This window comes from Ictalurus punctatus, chromosome 11 (assembly GCF_001660625.3).
Source record: "Ictalurus punctatus breed USDA103 chromosome 11, Coco_2.0, whole genome shotgun sequence".
Classification (NCBI taxonomy): Eukaryota; Metazoa; Chordata; class Actinopteri; order Siluriformes; family Ictaluridae; genus Ictalurus; species Ictalurus punctatus.
The window spans coordinates 5596035-5623971 of NC_030426.2; the positions used below are offsets into that span (position 1 = coordinate 5596035).

General features: G+C 38.5%; 1 protein-coding gene across 1 annotated transcript; it reads right to left on the reverse strand.

Annotated features, from left to right (window-relative positions):
* Nucleotides 1-1622: 1622 nt before the first annotated feature.
* ilrun (inflammation and lipid regulator with UBA-like and NBR1-like domains) lies at nucleotides 1623-27351 on the reverse strand. The gene is made up of 5 exons (XM_017479960.3): nucleotides 27068-27351; nucleotides 25785-25939; nucleotides 15559-15756; nucleotides 10262-10566; nucleotides 1623-3706 (listed from the first exon to the last, which is right to left on the reverse strand). Exons 1-5 carry the CDS (start codon nucleotides 27223-27225, stop codon nucleotides 3671-3673), a joined length of 852 nt encoding a protein of 283 aa, XP_017335449.1. The 5' UTR covers nucleotides 27226-27351; the 3' UTR covers nucleotides 1623-3670.
* Nucleotides 27352-27937: the final 586 nt, after the last annotated feature.

The window sequence follows — 27937 nt, forward strand, 5'->3', positions numbered from 1 at the left end:
ATGGGTTTGTTGTTTTCAGCCTAATGATGGCTCACTTTACTGGACTTCATATTGAGTTAAGAGCAACAGATTCCAAATGCTGCACGCTGCACTTGAAATCAAATCTAGACCTTTTCTCTGCTTACTTTTAAGAGAAATAATGAGGGAATAACAAACACCTACCTTGGAACATCCGAGCAGTCAGCTGTCCAATTACTTTTGGTACCTTCAAAAGGAAGAGGGGCGAGACATATAAAAGGTGCTGTAATTACTACACCATACACCTGATTTGGATATAAATACCCTCAAAGTAAAGCTGATTAAAGTCTGCACTTTGAGCTCAAAATCATTATTTAATTTCAACTCCAACATACTGTGGTAGACAGCTCAAACAAAAATAGCTTTGTCAAAGGTCCAAATATTTACACACCTGACTGTAAATGCCACCAAAGATTACATATAATTTTTTTTCTGCAGGTTTGGTCCTCCATATGCACATTCTTTGGTGGCATTTACAGTCAGGTCTGGAAATATTTGGACCATATATATGATAGAAAAATAAATTGATATAAAAAAAATAAAGGAATAAATGACTTGAAAAATCTAATAATTAATTTTCAATCAAATTTAATCCTAAATGTATTTTTGTATTACTTTTTTCCTTCATCTATTATTTTCTGTATTTTAACTTTTATGTATTTTTCTATTTATTTATGCGTTCACTTATTTTTAATATTTATTTATTTATTCCCGCATGTATTGATCTCCATATTTATTTATACATTTCTTTCTTTTTTATTTTTCCCTTGTGCAACATGCAAATGAGGAGGCGGTCCTTGCGCAGCTCCAGTGCATCATTGGTTGAGAGCTCAGGATAAGCGTCAGCACGCCCTGCAGGGGAAACAGGGGGACTGAACTCTCCGGTACACTATTACTGGAACATCATGGTCGCTACAAAATAATTCGACTTCATGCGAATTGGTGAAAATAACGTACAACTCTCCAATTGATCTGCTGCATCCCGTAGCAATCTGAACAGTGCATTGCTACATGCCGCCATTTTCTTTGAAAACTCTGATTTCTGTCTCTTAGTTAGACCTGACCCTTATCCGTGAGCTCTCAACGAATCATGCCCTAGAGCTGCGCCTCCTCATTTGCATGTTGCACACGGAAAAGTAAAAAAAGAAATAGAATGTATAAATAAATAAATAAATAAGGAAATAAATACTTGCAGGAATAAAAAAATTTAAAAATAAATGAACGCATAAGTATAAAAATGAATGGGGGAAAAATAAACAATTCACAAGTTAAAAATAATAAATCAATTAAAAAACAACACAGAAAATAATAAATGAAGGAAAAAGTAATACAAAAATAAATGTAGGATTAAATTTAATTCAAAAAATGAATATTTGTTTTATCAAGTCATTAATTCCTTTATTTATTTTCCTATTATTACATTTATCAATCTATCAATCTATCTATCAATTTTTGATTTCCTCCATATGCTTAATGTCCCATTTTTGGTTAAAATGCTGATCAATACGACAGATAAAGATAGGTATTTTTAATACATTATTTTGATGATGTCAAAGTAAGATTGAAAAAAAACTAGATTGGCAATAAACGCTGGCAATAAAGTGTTAATTCTTAAGTATTGATTTAATTATAGAAATGTTCATTTACACATACAGGAAAAAAGGTTTCATTTGTGTATTTTCTCTTGTTGATAAATGTGCTACCATAGGTCTCTCTATGCCAACAACTCTGCTCATCCATTCACCATGCCACCGTGCGGAAAACAACAGCAAACGAAAAGAAATTGAAAAAGAAAGCACAACAGAGCTACTTATCACTCAAATACAGCCTCTCGCACACATAAGCCAGACAGCAACAGTAAAAGAAATAATTATATCTGCAGTTGGGATGAGGACATTCACCAATACAACTCCAAGGAAGACTTGACTCATGAGACCACGACACTGTCCTTGAGCTGTGGGAAAACTGTGGGAAAGCTGAAGGAATATTCCCTGTCTAACCTCTCTGGCAAAGACAGACTCAGCTAGCTCTATGGTATTGATGATTTTCAACATATTGTGTTCACCTGGAGAAACAAAAACACATAATCCCCTTCAAACACTGCATAGATAATGAGTGATTTGAACTAAAACATATACAATATGGAAAACAGACAAAACATACGTGTCAATGACATTCCCTTCATGAGTCACCAGATGCATAGCAAAGAGAGCCATTTTGCCAAACGTTTCTTAGTGTAGCTCATCATCATAAATGAAATTCTAATTAGCTATTTATCCTAACGTGACTGTGGACACAAAGCGGCATCTGCAATGCTTTCTGATGGCTTGTTTTACATGGTGACTTAAAATGGGATGCTGCACACTTATTTCAGCCAATTTCATAACTGTATGACATTAAAACTTAATCTGAAATATTCAGTGTTAATCATTCTTACAAAGTTTAAACTTCATTTTAAATTATATAAATAGTGCGTAATACGTACACTGACATACTGAATTCATCATGTCCTTTCATAACCTTGATGTGTAAACATGATTTAGGCTAAGCATTATTTCCCTGTAAATATTAATTTGTTTGCATTTCATACATGGGCTTTAATAAGAAATGTCAGTTATGAAAGAAGAAGAAGAAGGAAAAAAAAAAAAGAGTGAAGAGAGTTTGATAAATTTAATTTGTAAAAATCTTTCTGGACCTGGGAAAAAAAGACCCAACCAAATAATCCATAACAATGTGCTTCTGAAGTCTCTTGCATTAAAAACAGTTTTCCTGAAATTAATGCTTGAGCTAAACATTTATGCCATAATCGTGAGCTTCTAGGATTTAAACCACCACACAAGCTCAAAAGCTCTTGACCATCGAAGGAAAATGAATATATCACATGACTGACCACAATGACAATATCATAGGGCATACCAATATAATAACGGTATAATTCGGAGCTGTAGAACTCCTTGCTTGTGAACTTTGCTGAGAAAAACTGAGTGGCCTATTAAGCTGTAGTTTTACATAGCTGTGTGTTTGTATGTTCAGTGGTTCAACAGTTCCATCTCCTGGCCTTTAACAAGCACTACTGTTGAGTTTGTGTAGTGATCCTGAAAGCTACTTTTGACTAGAAGTACTGCTGAGATCTCCGATAATAACTCTGTTTAGAACGAATCGATATCTTTAAAAAAAGAAGTGATTTCTCAGTAAAATCAGACGGTTCACAATGTAAATTATAAAAATTTCTTGACAAGCAAAAGTTATTTTTCAATGGCTTTTTTCATCTCTCTTTTGTGCATGGTCCACACAAGCTTACAAGCATACATACACGACCTGTCTCTTACACTCACTCTTTCACACACACACACCAGCTCACCTGACTATTGCAGCAACGCAACAATAAAAACAAAAACCTGTGTATTTGACTTTGAGGATTTCTAGCACTCATCTTAATTTAGCATTCACACATGCGTGTTGAAGATGGCTGAATGATGATTTAGATCCAAACAGCCTTGTCCATATCTTAGGTTGTGTTGTAACGCAAGGGGAGAGTAGGGTTGTCAAGTCTTTATAAGAAATCTGTTGCTCCTCTGCGTAACCCAGCAGAAAAGGGGGAGTCCAGAGTGACGGCTCCACTGAGCTGCCTGGTGGTGATGATTCTTTTCTCTTAAGACTGTCCAAAAGGGTAGGGCCCATGACAGCCCTGTGGAGAGGGAGACAAAAACAAAACAGATATGTAGGTCAAAGTATGTAAAAATATACTGGGAGTTTCATAATTAGTTATCAGTTGGACCAAGTCTGTTATGAGTATGGAAAAATATAACTGTGGCATTCAAAGTAAAACTACTTATAAAAAATAACTACTCAATTAACATTAAAGGTAATAATATTAATAATGACTTGAGTAAGAATAATAAAGTATCCAATGAGAAGACTACTCAAGTAGCGAGTTACTAGTTACTTCGGATCGGATTAAAATGAAGGAAAAATCCTGAATCTCAGACTACATGGAGAAGTGTAAGTCACGCCTCTCCTTGAAAGTCTGTCAGCTCTGTTTATATGATATAAAACCTGGGTTCAAGATGAAGCAGCAGATCCCAGTGATCACACACCTCATTATACGAGATATAAATTAAACCTACATGGATTCATTAACAGTAACGGAGGACCACCACTGAATGTAGTGAAGTAAAAGTACATTTCTGTGATTAAAGATGAACTCGAGTAAGAGCGTAAGTCCGGCCAGTTAAAGCTACTCTTAAAAGTACATTGTTTTCAAAAAGTTGCTCAAGCATATGTAATGAAGTAAATGTATTACCCACCCCTGCCCATTAGGCATGAGGCATATATACACTAATAAATATTTATTTACAAATCAATGGTGTTTTTTTTTTACTTCATAAAAATACAAAAATGTATACTTTAGGGTACAGCTGCCCTCATTCTATCAAACTAATTAATGCAACAGCCGTGCTAGAGTATTACAATGGTAATAATCAAACCATCACAAGCTTCCACGCTTAACATTTCATATTGTGGAGGACAACTCCATAGTGTAGGTCACAAAATTAAACATTTTCTGCATAGTCATGCTGACAGTGCTGCGTGAGCAGGGAATAAATCTGTTGCATCATGTCATAATTTCCATTCCAAACATATAATTTAAATGATACAACCTAACCTTAACGGGCTGCAAACTCTGGTGACTAAAGTAAAAGGAAGTGCCAGAACAGCCTGACAAACATGAAAGTTGCCTTTTTTTTAATTCAACAGCAGTTTGTAGGATTTATTTCTGTGAATATATGTTATGTTATTTGTTCTATTGCTTCATAGCCACTGGAGCTAGTGCTCCTCTCCTGAAGTTGAGCTGTACCGAGGCATATTGTACAATAAAGCCCAAAGTATATCTGCTAAACCAGTACAGACTATGTACTTGCTCCAAAAGCAACGGGGAATCACGGTCCTATCAGGTTTTTTTTTCGACTCTCAACACAGGCACCTGATTTTCTCATTACAAGGAGCCTAGAGTTGGATCAAGTGTGGAAAAAGTTTGAAACTCGACAGTGGATGAGACTGTTTAGCAGAGTTAGAACGGTGTTTCATCTATGGACTACGATGAGGTCTCTGATGGTTTCTCATGTAAGCCACTTACACTGAAAGAGGAAGTAAAATGCCATGCATGTGCAATCACACAAAGGGTTAATGTAAAACCAGTTAGTTTATGCTGCCTATGTTGTTAAGCTATCCCATTTAACTGCACTAAAGTACCTTTATCTGACCCTGCACAGATTGTAATCATCCTGTACCAATGTGTGTCTATGTGGAGTTGGTTATTCTCTATATTTAAAATCATTTAGCACTTTGGAGGAAAGAAAGCATGAAGTACCCACGGAATCAAAATTGTATACAATGTAGGTCTTTTCTAATGGGGAGCAGCCAAGTGTTTAGGATATCGAGTAGGGCTGCAGCTAACGACTGATTTTCATAATCAATTAATCAGACGATCATTATTATTTTTCCCCGATTAATGGGATGGGGGGACTTTCGGTACCATTTTTGCGTTTATTTAATTTAATTTTCATTTATTTGAGATATATATATATATATATATATATATATATATATATATATATATATATATATATATATATATATATATATATACATACACACACACACACACACAATATCTCACTTTCACTGTACATTGTGGTTTCGGTTATTCACTGCCTTTAGACATTATTTTACTTGTGTTTAATTTGATCATACTGTTTTTATGAGATATTACAAATCTTACTCGCGCTCCCACTGTTCATCAGCACATCTACACTGTGAGTGAGGAGCAACGCGGCCTCGTTCCTAATAGATCACTTCTGTTATAATAAATGACAGCTTTTAAACTACAAGTGTGCAAGTACAGCATATAATGACCAAGTGGAATTAAACTAAACCTTTTAAGCAACTCGCACCAGTTTCCCCAAGCCCTTGAACAGTGGAGCATTTTGGATATAAACATGTTTGTGCTCGTGCATCACGCTCATGCTTCCGCGCTACACAAGTTCCACGTTGTAAAGTTTACAGGTTACAGTCTTCTCCTCGGCATTTAATATAAAATGCTTCCCTGCCTTGCGCCTTTGTCTGATAGTCACCGAGGTCATGTTGGGTATAAAAGTTAACGCTGAAATACAGCAAATAAGAAATTTATTGTCAGTGACTCTGGGTATCTGCTAAAGCTAGCGGCGTCACTTTACGTGCATTTGACATCATTCGCCACTGACTAGGAAACTGCTTATACGTCTGGTTAGTAAAAAAGAAACCCCACTGGTGTTCCATTTGAGACTTTCTAAACTTCATACACTAGATGGTAGAGTACACAGTGCAGATTACATCATTTGGGACACAACTTTAGTATTTATTTTCCAATGCGTGTTTTCGGAAGAGAAGAAAGGTAATGAGTTAACGCATCCCGTGCCGTACGCAGACCAACTAATCGATAATGAGATTCCTTGACAACGATTTTCATAATCGATTATCATCAATTAGTTGTTGTAGCTCTGATATCAAGGCGTTACTGTGTGTATGTGAGTCCATAAAGCTAATTTCTTCACACACCTTTACTACCTCATGGTTAAATGGTATTTTTCCACCCCCAGAACAAGCTGAGCGCACTCACTGCCAAGAGGGAAAAAATTGCTTTGGGCCAGTAACCGGTATAACCGGTGTAACTGGTACTGGTAAGTCTGAGATGCTGTGGTTGGAAACCTCCACTATAAGATATCCAAAAACGGCCAAGCTGCAATGGGAAACAAACAGAGCAAATCCTACACTACTCAAAATAAGTTCTCTCTAAAGAACTCTCTCTCTCTCAGCTGCATTATTTAAGTCTGCGAAGCCATCATTGAGTCATTTAGATTAAGTTGGAGACTTGGCATATCTTGAACTCTATCTAGCAGAGTCAGTCACACTCGCTTCTAAAAATTGTTCAGAGGCATCTCATGTGTTGTGCTAGCAGGGGCATAATCAGAAATTTATTCCAGTAAAATAGGGGAAAATGTATCATCTAGATTGGCCAATCAAATAGCCAATCTAATCATCAAATCAGCTGGTATCCAGTAAAATGTGACCAGACAAAGGAATGCATTGAAAAAAGCTTTTTCAGAATAATAAATGTTATTTCCTAAAAACACTAACAGTTTCTGTTGGCTTTTCCTTTTCCTATACAAACATCCTATTCTAATTTTAGAGCCTATGTACACACGCACAAAACAATCAGCCAAACCATTAAAACCACTGACAGGTGACGTGAATAACATCGATTACCTCATTACAGTGGCTCATGTCAAGGGATATATTAAGCAGCAAGTGAACAGTCAGTTCTCAAAGTTGATATGTTGGAAGCAGGAAAAATGGGCAAGTGTAAGGATGTGGGCATTTTTGACAAGGTCCAAATTGTGATGGCTAGAAGACTGGGTCAGAGCATCTCCAATATGACAGGTCTTGTGGGGCTGGACCAGGGAGCAATGGAAGAAGGTGGCCTGGTCCGATGAATCACATGCTCTTTTACACCATGTGGACAGCTGGGTGCGTGTACGTCACTTACCTGGGGAAGAGATGGCACCAGGATGCACTATGGGAAGAAGGCAAGCCGGGGGAGGTAGTGTAATGCACTGGGCAATGCTCTGCTGGAAAACCTTGGGTCCTGGCATTCATGTGGATGCTACTCTGACATGAACCACCTACCTAAACATTGTTGCAGACCAAATACACCCCTTCATGGTGACAGAATTCCCTAATGGCAGTAGATGGCCATTTCAGAAGGATGATCCACCGTGCCACACTGCAAAAATTGTTCAGGAATGCTTTGAGGAATATGACAGAAGTCAAGGTGGTTACTTGGCCTCCAAATTCCCCAGATCTCAATCCGATCCAGCATCTGTGGGATGTGCTGGACAAACAAGTCCAATCCATGGAGGCTCCACCTCAGGATCTGCTGTCTTGGTGCCAGATACCACAGCACACCTTCAGAGGCTTTGTGGAGTCCATGCCTCGAGAGGTCAAATCTGTTTTGGTCTCACAATATTAGGCAGGTTTCAATGTTATGGCTGATCAGTGTATATAATGGGGCATGGTCTTTGATTTGTCAGAGTGACATTCAAATCATACATTCAAAAATGAACAAGGTCTCATTAACAGGCAAACTAAGTAAGGAAACAGTACATCAAGCAGAACAAATAGCAAAAAAGAGTAAATCAAAACAAAATAAAACTGATGTGAGACAGTTCTCCAGGGCACAAACACAGCAAAACCTAAACAATTTGATCAGACACACCTTTGCTAATTTTAGTAGTCAGACAGTGAAATATATAGCATACATTTAGGCCGGCACTGCAAAAGCAAATAAATGTAATGGTTAAATTTTGCTTTCAAGGAGCTCAATAACATGGAGCGATTGTTAGATTTGCAACAAAATGTCGTGGCCAAATGGGCTAGTGCCACTTTCAAGAAAGTATGTAAAAATCTGTAAGATTGTACCAGTTGGCAACCGTTACAGACAGTGTGACGCATATGACAGCAAAAGAAATATTGCTTTCTGGTTTGGTGTGGCTGTTCAATAAGGCTTATACACATACAGTACTGTGAAAGTGTCTTAGGCACATGCAAAGAAATGCTGTAGAGCAGAGGTTCTCAACGTTTTGTAATTAAAGCCCCCCCTAAACCTCCACGATCATGTGGCACGCCCCCCAATATTGGAGGAGACCATGTATAATGATTATCTATTCTATATAAAATCTATCTACATATAACCTAATCTATAATCTTTTTTGACAGATTTTTATTTGCTTTTGTACTTTTTTTAAATGACTTTTCATAACTTTTATGATTTTTTAAAAATAACTTACATGACTTTTATAAAACTATATAACGGACAGGTATGGAACATGAATGATCAAAAATGTTTCTGAACACTATAATTACTTTGAACAAGAGAACTAGATTGTAATATTGTGCACTATTTTCCATGTAAAACGTGTTGCATTCCATTCGTCTTGCATTTTAAAATCATTCTCATATGAATGATGTGAATTGGGATGAAGGGCGCGTCTCGTTATCCATGACATTGTTAACCCTCCGGCTCTCAGCCCGTCACTGAACAGAGCACACACAGAGAGAGGTGTGTATGCAGCAGGAAAGCAAGACCTCACGCTTGCAGGATAGTACTGGCGACATTTGAAAAGTTTCTAAGGTTTGTTCAAAAAGTTGCTAAATTTGTTGCTAGGTGTTTTTTTTTTTTTTTAACTCGCTAAAGGGGTCTATAAAGTGGCTAAGTTGGTAACACTGGTCTGCACTGAGAGCTAGATAAGTCAGGCTAAGCTCCGCCTCTCCACAGCAAAAAGAAACTACAGCGGGAGAGAAAATGCAGGGTTTTTCCATTTATGCACATCCTATTAGAAAAGCAATAAAATACACTTAGTACCAAAACGATGCCCTGTCTGTGTTTTTTTCTTGAAAACAATTTGCGCCCCCCTTCCGATCTCTCCGCACCCCCCTGGGTGAGAACCACTGCTGTTGAGCAAAGATGCCTTCAAGAATAATGAAGTTAAATGCTTCTCCATTTAAAACAAAATACTATAAAGAGCAGAAAACAATAATAAACAAAGGCAATATTTGGTGTGGAAAAAAAAGGCGTCTCGGGTAGACTTAGTGCAGTTTTATAAGGAAATTAGCTGTAGGTTTTATTGAGCATCTTGCAGAACCAGCCACAGTTCTTCTGGAGACTTTGCCGCATTTGCAGCAAAATCCAGCAGCCATCATTTTGTTCATCATGTTGTTGTTGTTTTTTTTTTGTCTGAAAAGTGTCTCTTACCACTTCATATCCTGCTTTCTTTACTGACATACACACATTTCTCTGTAACATTTAATTTTGTGCTGGAAAACTAATGTTTGGAAATCTAAAATGTTTTTTGTACTGACTCGATAATGTAGAATTCATAAAATAAAAATCTATAACAAAGTTTGCACTAGAAAGAAAAAAAAATAGGGTACCTAAAACTTTTGCACAGTACCGTATAAGATTTAGATAAGATTATTTAAAAGATCTGAAATTCCAACTTTCAGTTAAAAATCTGTGGTTATGACAGGCCTGATCAAGAGAAGTTAAAAACAGAGTTGTCCTTAATTATTTACCTGAACAGAGAAACATTAAGATAAATAGAGCTTGAGCTTGTGTGAAAGAAGGAACCCCCCCCAATGTACTTACCTGACTGTAAGTCACTACTGATAAGTTGTTTTGTAGACCATTTGGCGTAATATTTACAGAGTTGTGAGAGAGTCCATTTTGATCTTGCTGTATGGAGTCCAGAGGTGCCACCCAGGGGCCTCTGGTGTCTTTTAGGTTATCTTCGTTGGCGTCCTGCTTGTTCTTCTGCGGTGAGGCGAAGGGGTTGAAGTCTCCCTCAACGTTGCGATGCGGCTGAGTGTTGAACTCGGTCTCGAAGGAGGACAGCTGTTGTGTGACCCCAAGCAGACCCCCAACCTCTACGCTCAGGATCACCCAGATCACATCTACAGAACAATTCAAAACAGATCATTTCTAATGGTGGACAGAAATACTATTCCGTGCAACATCTATGTAGAAGTGTTTTGCTCCTCCTTCGTTTGGCTGTAATCGACTGGACAGATTCCACAAACGGGACGGCTGCCCAGTCTGAGATTTAAGAAGTTCATACACCAGTGAAGCAGTGAAAACTTGCTTGTGCAGCCATTCCTGTAGATATATGGTACATTAACATGCTAGACGTTTCCATTCAAGTGTGAATAAACTGTAGCCATAAAGGGACTATAAAGGGACTATACCAACAACAATGGTAAATTACACGTTGCTGTTTCTGCAATGGGCCACTGTCCTGTACTGTTCACACTGGACAGGACAACACTCAAGACCTCATGCTGTTTGAGCGAAATTCTGATCTGTCCATCAGCACGATGAAAAACAAACCTGGGTTCACTCGACCAGGCAAATGCTTCCACTCCTCAGCGGTCCTGTTCTTTGTAAGCAGAAGGCACTCAACATTGCTATTATAGCCCATTCAACCCAAAGTGGGCTGTTCTGCGTCGACATTCTACACAACACCGTGGGATTTTGGACTGAATTATATAGTCGTGCACCATCTGTTTGCACATTTCAGAACAATCCAAGTTATTTTTGTCCAATGAATCACTGGCTCAGCTGAAAAGAACTGATGCTAGAAATGCTAGCCTGCAGGTTTTTTACAACATACTCGAACCATGCGACATGTAACTGAGTGAAATATTTGCAAATGAGGAAGATGTAGCAATTAAACTGGCAACTCAGTGTATGTACCCCTGAAAGGTGTTTTTTTAACTTCCCTTTCAAAAACTCCTGAATGCATCGGCATAAATTATATTCTGTTCCAAAGCGACATATCCTGATATTACACTGCATGAAACAGCTCAAAGATAAGTGTCCTGTAAAGAAAATGCATTAAAAAAACGTTTATAAATATGGTATGCTTTCAACATTTCTGCTCTTCAAGCTTGCACGCACACACACGCGGACGCACGCACACACACACACACACACACACACACACGAGTTAAAGCCCAAAACGCTGTAACGGTCTGGGAGTATGTTGCTTTAAGACCCATGTTTGGGGTTTTCCTAGGGCCTGCATTCGGTGCAATTGTGAGTGAAGCAAGTTAGCCTCTGCCATTTGTTTGTGCTTCTAAAATATAGATTCATCTGTTAACAGTAACCCGTGTCATGTGGATCATTTATCACGTACTGTAGGTCAGAACGTTCGCCCTCGCACTTAAGCGCCACACAAACATCTCCATGTTTCATTGCATTTGGGTTAATAGTTTCATAAGATATAAACGTGTTGCAAAAACCGCATCCAAGTATTTACAGGAGTTTTTGCAACAAAATCAAGTCTATGCACAACGTTCCATGCACTGCTTTCGAATACAGAGCGGCACAGGGCAGGAGATGCATAAGGAGGGCTTCAAGAATCATAAAAAGACCCCAACCACCTGAGCCAAATTCTCTTTTCACTACTACCCTCAGGTAGACGGTACTCCAGCAGCAGAGCAAACACAGACAGACAGTTTTATTCCACAGGTAGTGCAGCTGCTTAATAACCACTCACACCACTGAAGAACAGGTGTGTGATTACGTGACACTACTGCACTCTGCTCTTTAACCAACTGCTGAGAACTGCTTCGTTTACATACTGCACTACATCCAGAATGTCACAACTGCACAAAACAAACAATGCACCGAATACATTTTCTAACTGTTTTTCTCCCTATTCTTATTCTTTAACTTCGATTGTGTTTAATACGGACACACATGTGTAATATCCTCCTGAGACCCTCCTGATTTCCAACCTGTTTTGGGTTTTAAAAAAAACATTCTACCACAGGACCATTTTAGTTTGAAAAGACAGCCAAACTCAGAAAATAAAAAAAATGAGCAGATTATGGCAGTAGAGTGATATTAATCCAGGAATAAATTCAACTTGAACAAAACAAAAACAAATGATCATTCTGAATTGTTTCTCTTGCTTGTTGTTGCTATGATGATAATATATTTTCTATTGAAATTGAACACAGTCATTATACAGTGCCCTCCACTAATATCGGCACCCTGGGTAAATATGAGCAAAGAAGGCTATGAAAAAGTTAGCCAAGTCTTTATTGTTTAACCTTTTGTTAAAAAGATTCACAAAAATACTCTGCTCTCATGGATAAACAATTTGCAAACAAAGCACAGGTTTATCCAAAAACAAAACACTTGTTAAATATAGGTGTGCAACAATTATTGGCACCCTTTTAGTCAATACTTTGTGCTGCCTCCCTTTGTTCTGAGACTTCTCCTGTAATGCCTGATGAGGTTGGAGAATACATGGTGAGGGATCTGAGAGCGTTCCTCCATACAGAATCTCTACAGATCCTTCACATTTTGAGGTCCACGCTGGTGGACTCTCCTCTTCAGTTCACCCCACAGGTATTCTATGGGTTTCAAGGGGACTGGGATGGTCATGGCAGGACCTTGATTTTATGGTCAGTAAACCATTTTTGTGTTGAGTTTGATGTATGTTTTGGATCATTGTCCTGCTGGAAGATGCAACCACGGCCCATTTTAAGCTTTGCGGCAGAGACGGTCAGGTTTTCATTTAATATCTGTTGATATTTGATAGAGTCCATGATGCCATGTATCTTAACAAAATGTCCAGGTCCTCTGGCAGATAAACAGCCCCAAAACATTAAAGATCCACCATCATATTTAACCGTGGGCATGAGGTACTTTTCCATATGGTACGTTTCCATATGTCTACCTCTCTGTGTGCACCAAAACCACCTCTGGTGTTTATTACCAAAAAGCTCTATTTTTGGTTTCATCTGACCATAGAACCCGATCCCATTTGAAGTTCCAGTAGTGTCTGGCAAACTGAAGACACTTGAGTTTGTTTTTGGATGAGAGTAGAGGCTTCTTTCTTGAAATCCTTCCAAACAACTTGTGGTGAAGTAGATGACTTTGCATTGTAGTTTTGGAGACTTTCTGACCCCAAGACACAACTAACTTCTGCAATTCTCCAGCTGTGATCCTTAGAGATTCTTTGGCCACCCGAACCATCCTCTTCACAGTGCATTGGCACAATACAGATACACGTCCAATTCCAGGTTGATTCCTAACATTTCCAGTTGACTGGAACTTCTTAATTAATGCCCTGATGGTGGAAATGGACATTATCAATGCTTGTGCTATTTCCTTATAGCCACTACCCATTTTGTGAAGCTCAACAACCTTTTCCTTGGTCTTACCCATTTTTATGAATGACTAAGGGAATTTGTCCTATGTTACACCTCATTTTTATACCCCTGTGAAACAAGAAATCATGGTTGAACAATTTTCTGAGTCACACAGGTGTATTTAAAAAATAAACTATCAATAGGAATATACGTCAAATATATTTTTTCATTCATAGAGGTGCCAATAATTGTCACACACCTATATTTAACAAAGATTTTTTTTGATAAACCTGTTTTGTTTGCAATTGTTTGATATCCTTTAGAGCAGAGTATTTTGTGAATTTTAACAAAAGATCAAAAGGTTAAACAATAAAGACAATTTTTCACAGCCTTCTTTGTTCATATTTGCCAAGGGTGCCAAAATTAGTGGAGGGCAATGTATGGCCGCAAAATATATTTGGATGCAGTGTAAGAAGTTGTTCCTAGCATCCCAGTCTATTACATGACACCACAAGAAATCCAAGGATGTCCTCTATATAGTACAGCAGGAATTGCTAGAGTAGCTCAAAAAAGTCAAAGGACATGCCTGAAAACAAAAAGTCCACTACAGAGGACACAAGTCAATGGGTGGAGTCTCGTGTGTGTGTATATACATATATGCATGCTCATTAATGGATGTCTGGCAACACAAACATGTTGTTCCTTTGAACTAGAGATGCACCGATACTAAATTTCTCAGCTGATACGATAAAGATAAATCAGAGTGATATCGGCCGATACAGATAACCGATAGTTCTGCTTTTTATACCTTCTTCTAAATTAATAATTCCACAATTCTGAAAGAAATGCAAATAAAAACTTTATTCTCTACGTTTCAGCAGGTTGTTTCACAGTAACTGGTCTCATCAACAGAAAACACATTACTCTAATGAACTATAACTAAATTCTGAAGATTAAGTTAAGTAGTAAAGATGCTTAACCTTTTGAATATCATTAATTCATATTAACATTGTCTGAATTCTAAAAAACCTCCTGTTAGTCTCACATTCACTCTCCACAAACAAAATCATTTCTACTTCATCACTGACATCAAACTGGTCATATATAATATATTTATATATCAACATTAAATGGATATGAAATACACTACAAATATATGTTTCTGTGCAATATATATTCTTTTTTGTCAACTCATCTTCATTTAAATCTTTCAACGGTGTACTGGCGCTTTAATCCAACGCTGCAAAAAAATTAATAAAATTAAGACTCGACGCCGAAACTTCCGCTTCACTGCTGCTCACTTCCAGTGTAAGATTTAGCAGCGCAGAGCGTATAGACTGCAGTTTTAAACTATCGGCCGACAGCCCATAGCGTGAAAGATTGCCTTTAACGGCCGATAATCGGTGCATCTCTACTTTGAACGCCTACTTTAAAAAAATAAAAAGTTTTCATTAACAGTTCCTTAACCTAGCATTTTTTCAACCTGATCAGAATACTTTGTTCAAAATTTATTATATTAAAATAATAAAAAAAAGGGATTATGGGGGGTTAGAGAGTTTAGTTTAGGGGATGTCATTCAGACAGAAACTGTTTAAAAATGCACTCGGGGTGTAAGGGTATTTGTTATATAATCAAAGTTTGACAGCCATGGTATATTTCATGCTTATTTCTTTTACAAATGGCATCAACAACAGAGGAAAATGGCATTATGTTGCGTGTGTGCAAGTAAAATAAACTATAAGAACTGCCTTAATTGTGCGTCTTCTTTGTATGGTGCCTCACCTCCATAGAAAAGTCCAGTAGCTGTACACATTCTCCACTGGCCCTGGTACATGCCTGGATTGGCCGGACTATGCATCTGGACACTGACATCTGAAATTTCCTGCGGCTCCAGAGACCTCACCATCACCATATTCACGTGACCGAACTGGTCTCCACCAATGTACTTCAGGCAGACGCCTGGGGGCCATGACTCCGTTCCTATAGAATATAAGACAGCATGTAATGTTTTAATATGAATACAAAGATTAGTATGAATCCTTTTCTTCTCTGTGAGCAAATTGACATTTTGACTTGAATGTATTAATAAATGTTTTGCTAGAAGAGAACGTGGCTGCTGCAATGCAAATAGAAAATGCACAATAAGTAAAGCGAAACAGAGATGAGCTGTCACTTCAGTGGACAAGGAAAGAATGCTGAATGCACCTGTAGTGGCTATCACACCAGGCTGCTGGCATGCTGCGAAAATACCACCTGAATGGTGGCAGTATTTTTATTTTCATGGAATAGCAGTGATCTGTAACTGAATCCAGGTTAACTGAATGACGGAGGGGGTAATCGCACCGTCTCACGTGAGAAACAGAATAGTCAGAAGTTGTGCTGCTTGGTGCGGTGATAAATAAGTTGGCGCTATTCCGAATAGCATGGAGGTAATCACTCCTTAAGGAAGCCTCGGCTAGTTCAGAAGGCAGCGGCACACATTCTTACCAGGAAAAGACAGTCAGCGCACATTGCCCTAGTCTGATCCTGACTGTACACTGGCTGCCTATTAAGTTCCACATTGACTATCAAATCCTGCTTATGATGCTTAAGGCTTTGAATGCTTCAGCTCTGAGGTATCTCGCTGATCTGAAGCAGTGCAGCTCATCCCAAAGCACTATGAGCTTTTTAACTCAAAATGAAAAGTTATATATAGCGAAAGCTTATGAATATTTGCCATATTATTTTGGGGGGTGGGATTCAGGTTGGATGTTAGTAACCCAGATCAAGCTATAGACATCCTACTACAAAATGATCTACTCAGCATTAAATAAATTAATAAAACATCTCATTAAATAAATTAAAAGTCTTTTAAAAATTAACCAATCACAGCAGGCGGACAGGTGCCACGTATAAAACAGAGCAGAAAGTGGTTTCTGCGAAATAAAAATGACTGACTGGTTTCTCCATTTATCTTTTCAGATCAATGGGCTGTAGCTATTCATTAATTTGTTATTCACATATTCTGATAAATATATACACAATATATACACAATAAGAAAAGTTAAAAACATAATTCATTCCAATGATTTAATAGAACCAGCATTAGGATAAATAATTTTTAAAAATCATATGAAAGACTCTTCTGTAGGAAATCGCATACCTAATTACATACAAAGAACCCCCATAAAACGTAAAAAAACATACTTAATAAATTTGTCCAAACAGTGAACTTGTTAACAGCATACTGTACATTATCTAACAAGTAATAAGAGTCTCTACTCTTATTTGTCTTTGAAAACTACCCACACCTTGGCACTAGGCCCAGGTATGTTGACCTGTGCCCCAAATAGATTTCATCCCATTAAAAAAAAAAAAAAAAAAAAAAAAAAAAAAACATCTTTTATTCTTTAATCAGTTTTAAGGACACACCTTGCTTCTAAGTTTTTCTACGTTTGAATAGGTCAGGGGAGGGGGAAGAGAGAAAGATAATAAAGAAAGCGAGGTGGGAACGGCAGTAACATAAAATAAAGAGAGAAAAGTACCAGACAGAGCTGGTAAAATAGTCTCCTTTCCTATTAATGTTCAAATGTTAATTAGTATACGAGATTGATTGCTAACTTCCAGCTGTAAAGAAGTGGACAGACAGTGCTGCATTGGTAGTCAGCTTGTGTAAAATTCATACTGCAGTTACATACTGCAGCCTGTCATAGGACCTTGTACTGCCGCATTTTCCATGCACTTGCAGCTACTGCAAAGCCATGACTTTTTCTTTAATAATCCGCTAATTGAATGATCATTCCCTGCTCTAATAACTATACAACTTTAAATGATGACACATGAATTCTCTCTCTCGATTGTACTAAATCAGTAGTTTACACAGACACATTCTCTTATAATTGATCTGAATGAGCCAAAGTTAAAACTGAGCTCATTGAACTATAAGATTTTCACACATTTTACTACTTTGACGGTTCAATTATAAAATATCAAGCCTCTTCCATGAAACATTACGTTATAGGAGATTAATGACAATATTTCCTTTACCAACTATTCTGACTAGAAACAGCAGCACGGTCACTGCCCCCAACAGCACCAGTACTGCATTACATTCTACAGCAAAAGAGGCCTGTGTAGTTTTTACAGCATAACATTTATGTTTTGTGTTTTTAGGAAACACCTTGCTGATAAAAATCCATTTCAGTGATTTTTTTCTGAACTAAGTGACACTGATTTTGTTCACCACTCATTGCAGTCTTATTATCATTGAAGTGCTAAAATAGCAGCACACAATTTAATTCGAATGAATGCGTTTACTATAGGTTACCCTTCACTCGCTGTTCCCTTGTTAACATTTTTCTTTTTTGGTCCTTTGTTACGTCTTTCACCACTGCACGAATCCAGTTTCAACCAGGTACAGACAGATAAAGCCCCTCACCATTTGCACGCATTTACATATCTTCCCGAATACCATTTGTTCGCATTCCTATGAGCTCGTGAATACCACACGTGTGCATCTCAAAAAATTCGAATATCAGGGAAAAGTTCATTTTTCCCCCCTGTAATTTAATTCAAAAAGTGGAACTTTCCCTTAATTTAGATTCATTACACGAAGTGAAATATTTCTTAATCTCGTAATTTCGTAATCTTGATGATTACGGCTCACAGCTCATGGAAATCAAAAATCCAGTATCTCAAAATATTCGAATGAATTTATAATACAGAAATGTCGAGCTGAGAAGAGCTCTAATCAGGTAATGAACTCAAAACACCTGCAAAGGTGTCCTGAGGCTTTAATCTCTCAGTCTGGATCAGTACACACAACCACAATCATGGGGAAGATGACAGTAAATGTTGCATTTCATTTGGAAATCAAGGTTCCAGAGTCTGGAGGAAGAGTGGAGAGGATCAGAATCTGAGTTGCTTGAAGTCCAGTGTGAAGTTTCCACAGTCAGTGATGATTTGGGGTGCCATGTCATCTGCTGGTGTCGGTCCACTGTGTTTTCTCAAGTCGAGAATCAATGCAGCATCTACCAGGAGATTTTAGAGAACTACATGCTTCCATCTGATGACGAGCTTTATGGAGATGCTGATTTCCTTTCCAGCAGTGAGCACAGTGCCAAAAATACTAGTAACTGCTTTGCTGACTATAGCCGCGTTTCCATGGAAATTACCCAGAACAAAAAGTCGCTGGAACTTTTTTCAAGGGACCATTTGGATCCTCCAGACCTTTGTTGTCTGCGTTTCCATCGTGGTCTAAAGTACAGTGAAGATTAGGCAAATTAGTCTGGTGACGTTACAGCATGACTGCATGCGACAAGCCCTTAGTGAGGATATGAAGCCTTGAACTATGCTACAATCAAACTGATTATTGGCACAAAGTAAGTGGATTTTAATGATGTAATAATGTAAAATGTTAGCTCGGTCTAGTGGTTAGGATTCGGCGCCTTCACCGCTATGGCCTGGGTTCGAATCCCGGGCAGGGGATAAGCTTGTTTTTTAAAAATCTTTGGATAAAGGTTCATTTTTAAAAAATGGATAGTCTATTTTCTGAAATCGGATAACGACGCTGAAACAACAACAAGCATGGAGGAGATTCAAGCTGTTGATTGTGATGTATTGCTTTGCTAGAGAGATTACTGAGAAAGTAAGCAAACAGATTTCATCAGCTATTGCGGAGACTGACCATGAGATGACAGAGACGAACGCATGTGCGCGCACAAGCTTCTCTCTGCACCGTTTTCCTGTGTGAACAACGCCCAGCTCGCATAACCAACTTGATATTTAGGTATACTTTTTCATTGCAGGTCGTTGTTTCCAGTTCCCGTTGTATTTCGTCCTCGGCATGAACCTCGTCATTGGGCCATCATTCTAATTTTTTAAAGAAGCTCCACTGTGTTGATTCGAATCGCAATAAACAACTGATACAGTTCGTACCGCAACACTTTTAAAATGGTGATTCAAAAAAAATGCTGCGTGCCCTCATCATACATGTCCCACCCTCCCCAAAGTTCCTGAACTTTGAAAAAGTACCACCTCTCATGTAGGAACTTTCTGAAGGGGAATATTTTACCCAGAACTTTATTTAGACCCTGGTCCCTGCGGTGGAAACACATTGAGTACCTCCAAAAGTCCCTAGATCCTGGGGAAAGTTTCTACGGTGGAAACACGGCTTATGGTGTTACTGTGCTTGATTGGCCAGCCAACTCGCCTGACCCGAACCCCATAGAGAATCTATGAGAGACACCAGACCCAACAATACAGACGAGCTGAAAGCCGCTATCAAAGCAACCTGGGCTTCCAGTATACTTCCGCCGTGCCACAGGCTGATTGCCTCCATGCCACGCCGCATTGATGCAGAATTACGTGCAAAAAGATTAAAGCCCCGACCAAATATTGAGTGCATAAATTAATATACTTTTCAGAAGGTCGATATTTCTGTATTATAAATTCTTTATTCTAATATTTTGAGATACTGGATTTTTGATTTCCATGAGCTGTAAGCCATAATCAAAATGAAAACAAAAAAGACTTGAAATATTTCTCTTTATGTGTAGTGAATCTAGAATATATGAACGTAACACTTTTTGAATTAAATTACGAAAAAAATGAATATGGAGCTGTTCCTCTCTTACACTGATATGCTTCCCATTTTATGCAAATATGCCCTTCAGCCTAGCCAATCAATAGTTAACCCATTGTCTCTTGTGTGTCAAGCACGATACAGACTTTGTTTTTCTTTGAATAAAGAGAGCTCTTCCCATTTGAATTTTGTGCACCTGTGTGTCACTGGGCAGCTCTCCCAAGCGCTTTATGCGGGAATTGTGTAACGGGGCGAGGGCCTTTTCTTCTCGCGTGCTTTCTCTTTTCTTAAAAATTGCAACCCGAAAATCATTTTTTAATGCAATTTTCAAAATGTTCTAAACAAGACTGTACATGTATATAAAAGCACATTTAACTATTTAAAAGCATCCGTAAATGCTATCTAAACATTTAAACCAATACAAAAGAAACACTGTGTGAAACATTAGAAAATGTTGTTGGTATTAAGGGAACAGTCCTCTCCTGGCTCAGGTCTTATCTGAACGATCGTTATCAGTTTGTAGATGTAAATGGAGACTTCTCCACGCATGAGTTTAAATTTGGTGTTCCACAGGGTTCTGTTTTAGGCCCACTGCTTTTTACTTTATATATGCTACATCTACGTCAAATTATTCGTAAACATGGAATTAGCTTCCACTCTTATGCTGATGATACACAGTTGTATGTTTCAGCGAAGCCAGAGGACAGACAGCAGCTTAGTAAAGTTGAGGATTGTGTAAAGGACATTAGACGTTGGATGCTAACTAACTTCCTTTTACTTAATCCTGATAAGACAGAAATACTTTTATTAGGCCCACATGTAGCTAGAAGTAATCTTTCTGATCACATGGTTACTCTGGATGGTCTATCTGTTTCATCATGTACAGCAGTTAAAGACCTTGGAGTGATTATTGACTCCAGCCTATCATTTGATGCTCATGTAGATAATATTACTAGGATAGCCTTCTTTCATCTCAGAAATATTTCTAAAATAAGAAACATATTGTCACTACATGATGCAGAAAAATTTGATTATGCATTCCTCACCTCTAGATTAGATTACTGTAATGCCATACTGTCTGGATGTTCCAGTAGGATCATAAACATTCTCCAGTTAGTCCAGAATGCAGCTGCTAGAGTCCTAACTAGAACCAGAAGATACGACCACATCACACCGATATTATCAATACTGCATTGGCTCCCAGTAAAATCTCGCATTAATTATAAAATACTATTATTAACTTATAAAGCATTAAACGGTCTCGCGCCACAATATCTAAGCAACCTTTTGGTTTTCTATGATCCGCCACGCCTACTTAGATCAAAAGATGCAGGCTATTTGACGGTACCTCGAATAGTGAAGGCTACAGCAGGGGGAAGAGCTTTCTCTTATAGAGCCCCACAGTTATGGAACAGTCTTCCAATTAGTGTTCGGGACTCAGACACAGTCTCAGTGTTTAAGTCTAGGCTTAAAACGTATTTGTTTACTCAAGCCTACCTTGACTAGACTTTCTATTATGCTAAGCACACTCCTAATAATCTTTTCTCTCCCTCTCTCCTTCTGTCGAGCCACACGCGATTTTATGGAGATACTAGAGATTCTGATCCTCTCTGCTCTCCGGACCTGTCTGATCCGTTTCGGATGTCCTGCCTCTGGATGGAGCTCTCGTCTACTCCAATTCCAGATTGCTGGGACTACGGCTGCTCCTAAGGCCAAACAGACTTCAAATAAATCCATAATGAACTTTTTCACAATATCTGTTGTTACCCAGATGAGGACGGGTTCCCTTCTGAGTCGGGTTCCTCTCAAGGTTTCTTCCTCTTAAAACATCATCAGTTTTTCCTTGCCACCGTCGCCACTCAGTGGATTGCTCAGTTGGGATAAATTCACACCTTTAATATCCGTATACCGTGTCGATATTTCTGTAAAGCTGCTTTGAGACAATGTCTATTGTAAAAAGCGCTATACAAATAAAATTGAATTGAAGTGTGCTTAGATTTATTTAATTTTTTTAAAAGTAAAAAGGCAAGATAATCAGGCAGCACTTGGCCAAGGACTGAGCTTGAAGCAAGGTTCAAATATCACTTCAGAGATATGGAATTGTTACAGGTTTAAGAAATCAGATGAACAAGTTTATGTACAACAGAATGCTGGACTACAGTCTAAGCGGTAACTCGCCGGTCAGAATTACATCGTTTACACCCTCGGCACGTTCGACAGATGAAGTGGGAAAATGGAAGACCACATGTTCGTGTTTTTTTTAATCAACAAGTGAGGCAGCTAATTCGGATGATTGTTGTATATTATCTGTCTCAAACAGCAAACTGCATAGTCAGAGATTTAGATTTAACAAACGAATATGTTGATTAATCTAAAGCTAATATTTGTGTATATACAATAATTCATTTAAAAGGTAAGAAGTTTTGCTTTGTTTATTTCTAATGCTGTGAGCAACCATGCTGATTCGATGTCACTCGGTAAAAGGGGAAGGAACTCGGATTTGAGAGGAATACCCAAAGTTGACTTGGCAGTTGCGGTTGCATTTTATGTCATGAAAGACAAGGTGGCCATTTACTCTGTTGAGAACGAAGGGTTTGCCATGTTGTGCAAAAATATTAACAGAGCCATCTATAGCAAATAGTGCAAACAATCTTTTTAAAAATATCCTTTCTTTAAATATTTATTTATTTAAAAGAACCACTGTTTGCACTAATTGCTACAGATGATGCTGTTACTATTTTTGCACATCTACATGTTCCAAAGTCCACACTAATACATAATAAATGTTGGAAGAAAAAAAAATGAAATTATAATCAAGATTCATTCATATTCTTTTTTTTTTTTTTTGCAATATCACCCAGCCCTATATGGGGACTGCTGTAAATATGTCAGAGGTTTGCATTCTATAATATGGTTACGTTTTGTTTTAGCGATGTTAACACTGGTCGGCTCACTCTTCAAGTGCTCCCACAGACCAAGACATGTTTGCATAGACTACACTGGACCGTACTGTTCGCTGAAATGTAGATATTTTCATGTGGATTAGTTTTGATTTTGCTCCATCTTTTCATTTGCATATGCCTACCAAGCTATAGAGGACTGCAGAAACTTGAGTGTCTAAAGAAAAACACACTGTGGTAAGAAGTCACAACACACTGTCTGTCAATGAGGTAGTCTATTATTCTATGGAAATTATAGGTTTAATAACAGTCAATAATAAGTGTACATAATTTAAAATGTACCATTTTAAAACTAACTCATCACTCATTTTTGAGTATTTGTTGTAGCTCAGTCAGACAACATAATTTTAGTCGCTGCTCTGCCAGGTAGCAGGTCAAACTTTCACAAAGTTTCAAATTATAGCTTACAGTCTAGCTTAAATATAGCCCATGTTGTGTTTTCATTATGGCTCTAGATTGTAAAAAAAAAAATTAATAAAATAAATAAATAAATAAAAAAACCCGCATAGATATACTTTTCTATTTTACAGTTAGAGACCACTAGTACAGAATATGCTGTGGACATCAGGCACCAAAAAAATATACATGGGGGGGGGCCTCCACTTCCCACACACTATACCTGGCGTAAAGGTCAAATCGTTGAAAGCATTCTGGTGTAAAATAGACTCTCCCTATTCCACGGCAGACTAGCCTATACAGGTTCAGTTGAGGGGTAGCAGCAGTATTTCAGCACTTGTGTGAATTCACTAACATAAATAAAAATACGTGGCATGGGTCCTTTAATCGTGACTAGTGGATAGTCTCACCATGTACTTTATATATATATATATATATATATATATATATGTGTGTGAACCATACATGCAGTGTATTTTGGTTTGTCTGCAGTTGCCTGTAAATGTGAGCCGCTTCACTGACCCACAAGGTGAAAACTGGGGCAAACCACAGAGCTGCGGAAATGTAACGTGTTTTGAATGTTTGGACTAAAACAAAAATATGTATCAGTCAGGGATAATCCATGGTTAGGTGTGTGATACACGATTTCAACGCACGACGGACGTGGGGACAAAGAACCACCCGACGCAAGGCACCCACTCTGAATCATACACAGACAGTAGTGCAAAAAGATGACATTACTTAAATGAATTTACAGTAAATAGTTCTGAGCGAGAGAGTGATTGGGTGCGTGTGTGAATTACCTGTGTCCGTGACGCATCTCTACTAATAATAAACCTGTGTAATTACAGTAATTGAATAATTACAGTTTACAGGCAGCACATTAATTTAGAACGGTGATTAAACTAACTGGAACTACCTGTTGTAGATACGGTATTAACGCACACCTTCCAGCCAATCAGAACAGAGGTTTCAGACAGACCATGGTATACAACAAATTAGCTGTTTCTCATGTCTAAGAACGCAAAGAACAGACTTGCGTTCTCGTGAAGACCGGTCTCGCCAGGCTACCTTGATAGAACAAAGAACAAATCTTCCTGTTGTGCAATGCGACCCTGCCCAATTCAAGCAGTGGTTAATAGATTTACGTTTAACGATCTGATTAATCAAAAGTTAATTACGCGTGTTTTAGTGTAGTAACCGCTCTGTTTGCGACCTCAGCTTAACTAAAGACTAAGCTAACGAGTTTACCGTTACCTCATAATGGAAGCTAGCAAAATTTAATCAAAATACTTCTGAGGGATTGGCACCCTGTCCAAGGTGTACCCTGCCTTGTGCCCGATGCTCCCTGGGATAGGCACCAGGTTTCCCTGTGACCCTGAAAAGGATAAAGCGGTATAGAAGATGGATGGACTTCTGAGGGATAAATTCGATTTTTCAACAACCCCATATCTCGATCGAAATCATATATCAAAGTCACTCTTTTTACCCGCACAATATGATTAATTTAGATCGACATCTTTAAAAATACGTTAAAACTACACGCACGGGTCAGGCTTCCGTCACCCGCTAGTATTTTGCCGCAACGACTTCTGGGACTGCGAGCGGGTTCGGTGCGCTCAGGTCTGCACCCGCAGGTCGCATCCCCGATATCAAGATCAAAGATGCATCCGGGTAATTTCACGCGTGCCGGGCACTTGCGTTCTTAAGTATTGGAATTCGGCGGCGTATGATGACGTGGAACGAGTACACAAGGATGCAAGATCGCATACTGAGATACGGCCATTATTTATATAATTATCTAGCGATTTATAGAGCGACGGCTCTGTGCTCGGGTGATTTTCTTTTTTACGATTTCTTCACTTCATATACATGGTAAAGGTTGACTTTTTTTTTTTTCATATTTGTGAGCAATGAATAAATAAAATAAAGTTTTACAAGGATGACCGCTTGGTTTGTTTAAGTATTTCCCTCTGAGTCGGACATAGCGAAAGGACCAATAGGTGTGAAAAGGCCCTTACAGTACTGGTACCTCAGGTCATGTGACCCTGTCTTTTCCAGAAGTCTTTACAACGAAAGTTAGCACAAACCTGTGTTCTGTATCCGCCACGTCTTTGTGAACTGTGTGTCAGGGGGCACAGACTCGCCCTCGCCGATTGTCACATCTTCTACAAAAGACATTGACGGCGTGTTGATGTTTGGACTCTCAAAGTCATAATATGCTCCAATGGCTGCTTGAAGATTCCTGTTAGGAAAGAGAGAATACACTCCTAAGAAAGAGAAAAGGGTTGAGGGAATTCAAAATCCACGCCATTTCAATTCAATTCAATTTGTGTAGCGATTTTTACAATGGACATTGCCTCGAAGCAGCTTTACAGAATCATATCAACACAGAATGCAGATTTTAAGGGTGTGAATGAATCCCTATCAAATAATAATAATAATAATAATAATAATAATAATAATAAAGCCATAAAATCTAGTCTACAAAATATCTCCACAGAAACACAGGTTACATGCCGTTCACAGCGATGTGGAATTGTACAATATAACATGTTATTGTCTCAGTGTACATAATACGTACACAGAATAGCCGAAGATAAGCTGCAAATGATCGTAAAACTGGAAAATAAAGTCAAGTCATTTGGGATATTATGAGTAAGAGCACAGTGCGTTATGTAACTCGGTGCAAACCCTTTGACCCACCACAGGAGTTATCAAAACTTAGCTACAGTTAGCAAGCTAGTTATCAGTCAGCGACTTAAAAAGATGTGAGATATGTACACGCTCAGAAATATATCAATACATATATATTTTTAAAATGTAACCCTGAGCGTTTTACTTCAGTAATACTTCATTTATTGGTTCATGTCGGACAGCAAAATACTGACTGACTGTTAAATCGTGACTATGCGAGCTAGTTCTGTTGACAAGCAGAGGGAAGCTAATATTAGCCGAGTTAGCAAACATGAGGCACCTGGCTAATGTTTTGCTCGCACAGTGAGAACAACAACACAGGAGGTTTTAACGCTGTGCCAGCGCAGTCGCTGCAAATTTAAGCCCAGTTGGGTTACATTTTGCCTTCGTTTGACATTTCACGTGTGTTCACATTTGGCCTCTACATTTTCAGTGAACTTCGCTACACGGATACTTGCTAGTCTAGTAGTACTTTTGAAGTAAAGTTAGCTTAGCCACAAAAACCGAAAACACGTTTTACTTCTACTGTTTAGACACACGACTTCATGTAGTTTTATATGCAACAATGCAAATAAATAAATAAATTTTCTTACGGGTTGAAAACGAATACTATGACAAATCAGTGCTGTGGAAACACTCATGAGTAAGTTAGGCCTCTGCGCCTCCTCGGACTCACCAGTTGGTCATGTCCAGAAAGAAAGCGCAGCCGGCCGGGTTCAGCTGGAAGCCCAGCAGCCTCTGGAACTCAGAGATTAGCACATCTTTATCCGTGGTGCCCATGCAACTAAACTTTTGCATGAGCTCCTGGTCCAGATCGACGTCCATGCCCTCCATGAGCAGGTTTCCCGGGGCAGCGGCGGGAGAACTTTTTAATTTAGTCCGAGGCCTGCTTCACTCATAACAACAATCACCGAGAGTCGACGGCGAGCCCTCAGTACGCATGGTTCAGGGGGACGCGTGACGTCACAACGCACAACGTCAGCTGTTGCTATTCGAGCGCATGTTTCTGCTAGTGTGGATAGCTGCAGGTCGGAGTAATACGTGCAGCTATCCCTAGCTCTGTTTCTGAGAGAGAGTGTGTACATACACATACATACACACACACATACATACACATACACATATATATACACACACACACACACACACTCCTCATTCCTCTCCATGATGGTAACCTATAAACAGTGCCATAGCTTCATACATGAATTCATGTTTCATGTCTGAACTACTACCCCTGCCAAAAATGATGGGATTACCACACTTAGAGGATGCTCACCCATTAAAAAAAAAAAAAAAAACTTCATAGCAAATAAACAAATCACAGATATGATATAAAACATTTTTTGCTGAATAGCTGAACATTCTGGGTTCGTGAAACATACCTCGAACAAATGAAATGAAATTGTTTTGTTTAAATAAATGGCATATTTTTTTTCAGATCAAGTAGCGGGGGGCGTGCGGGGGTTGGAATCACTCAGTGTTGAGGAAAATTGTGGAATCATCAACAGCAACAGCAAAACAAAATAACACTTAGTACTTTGTTGCT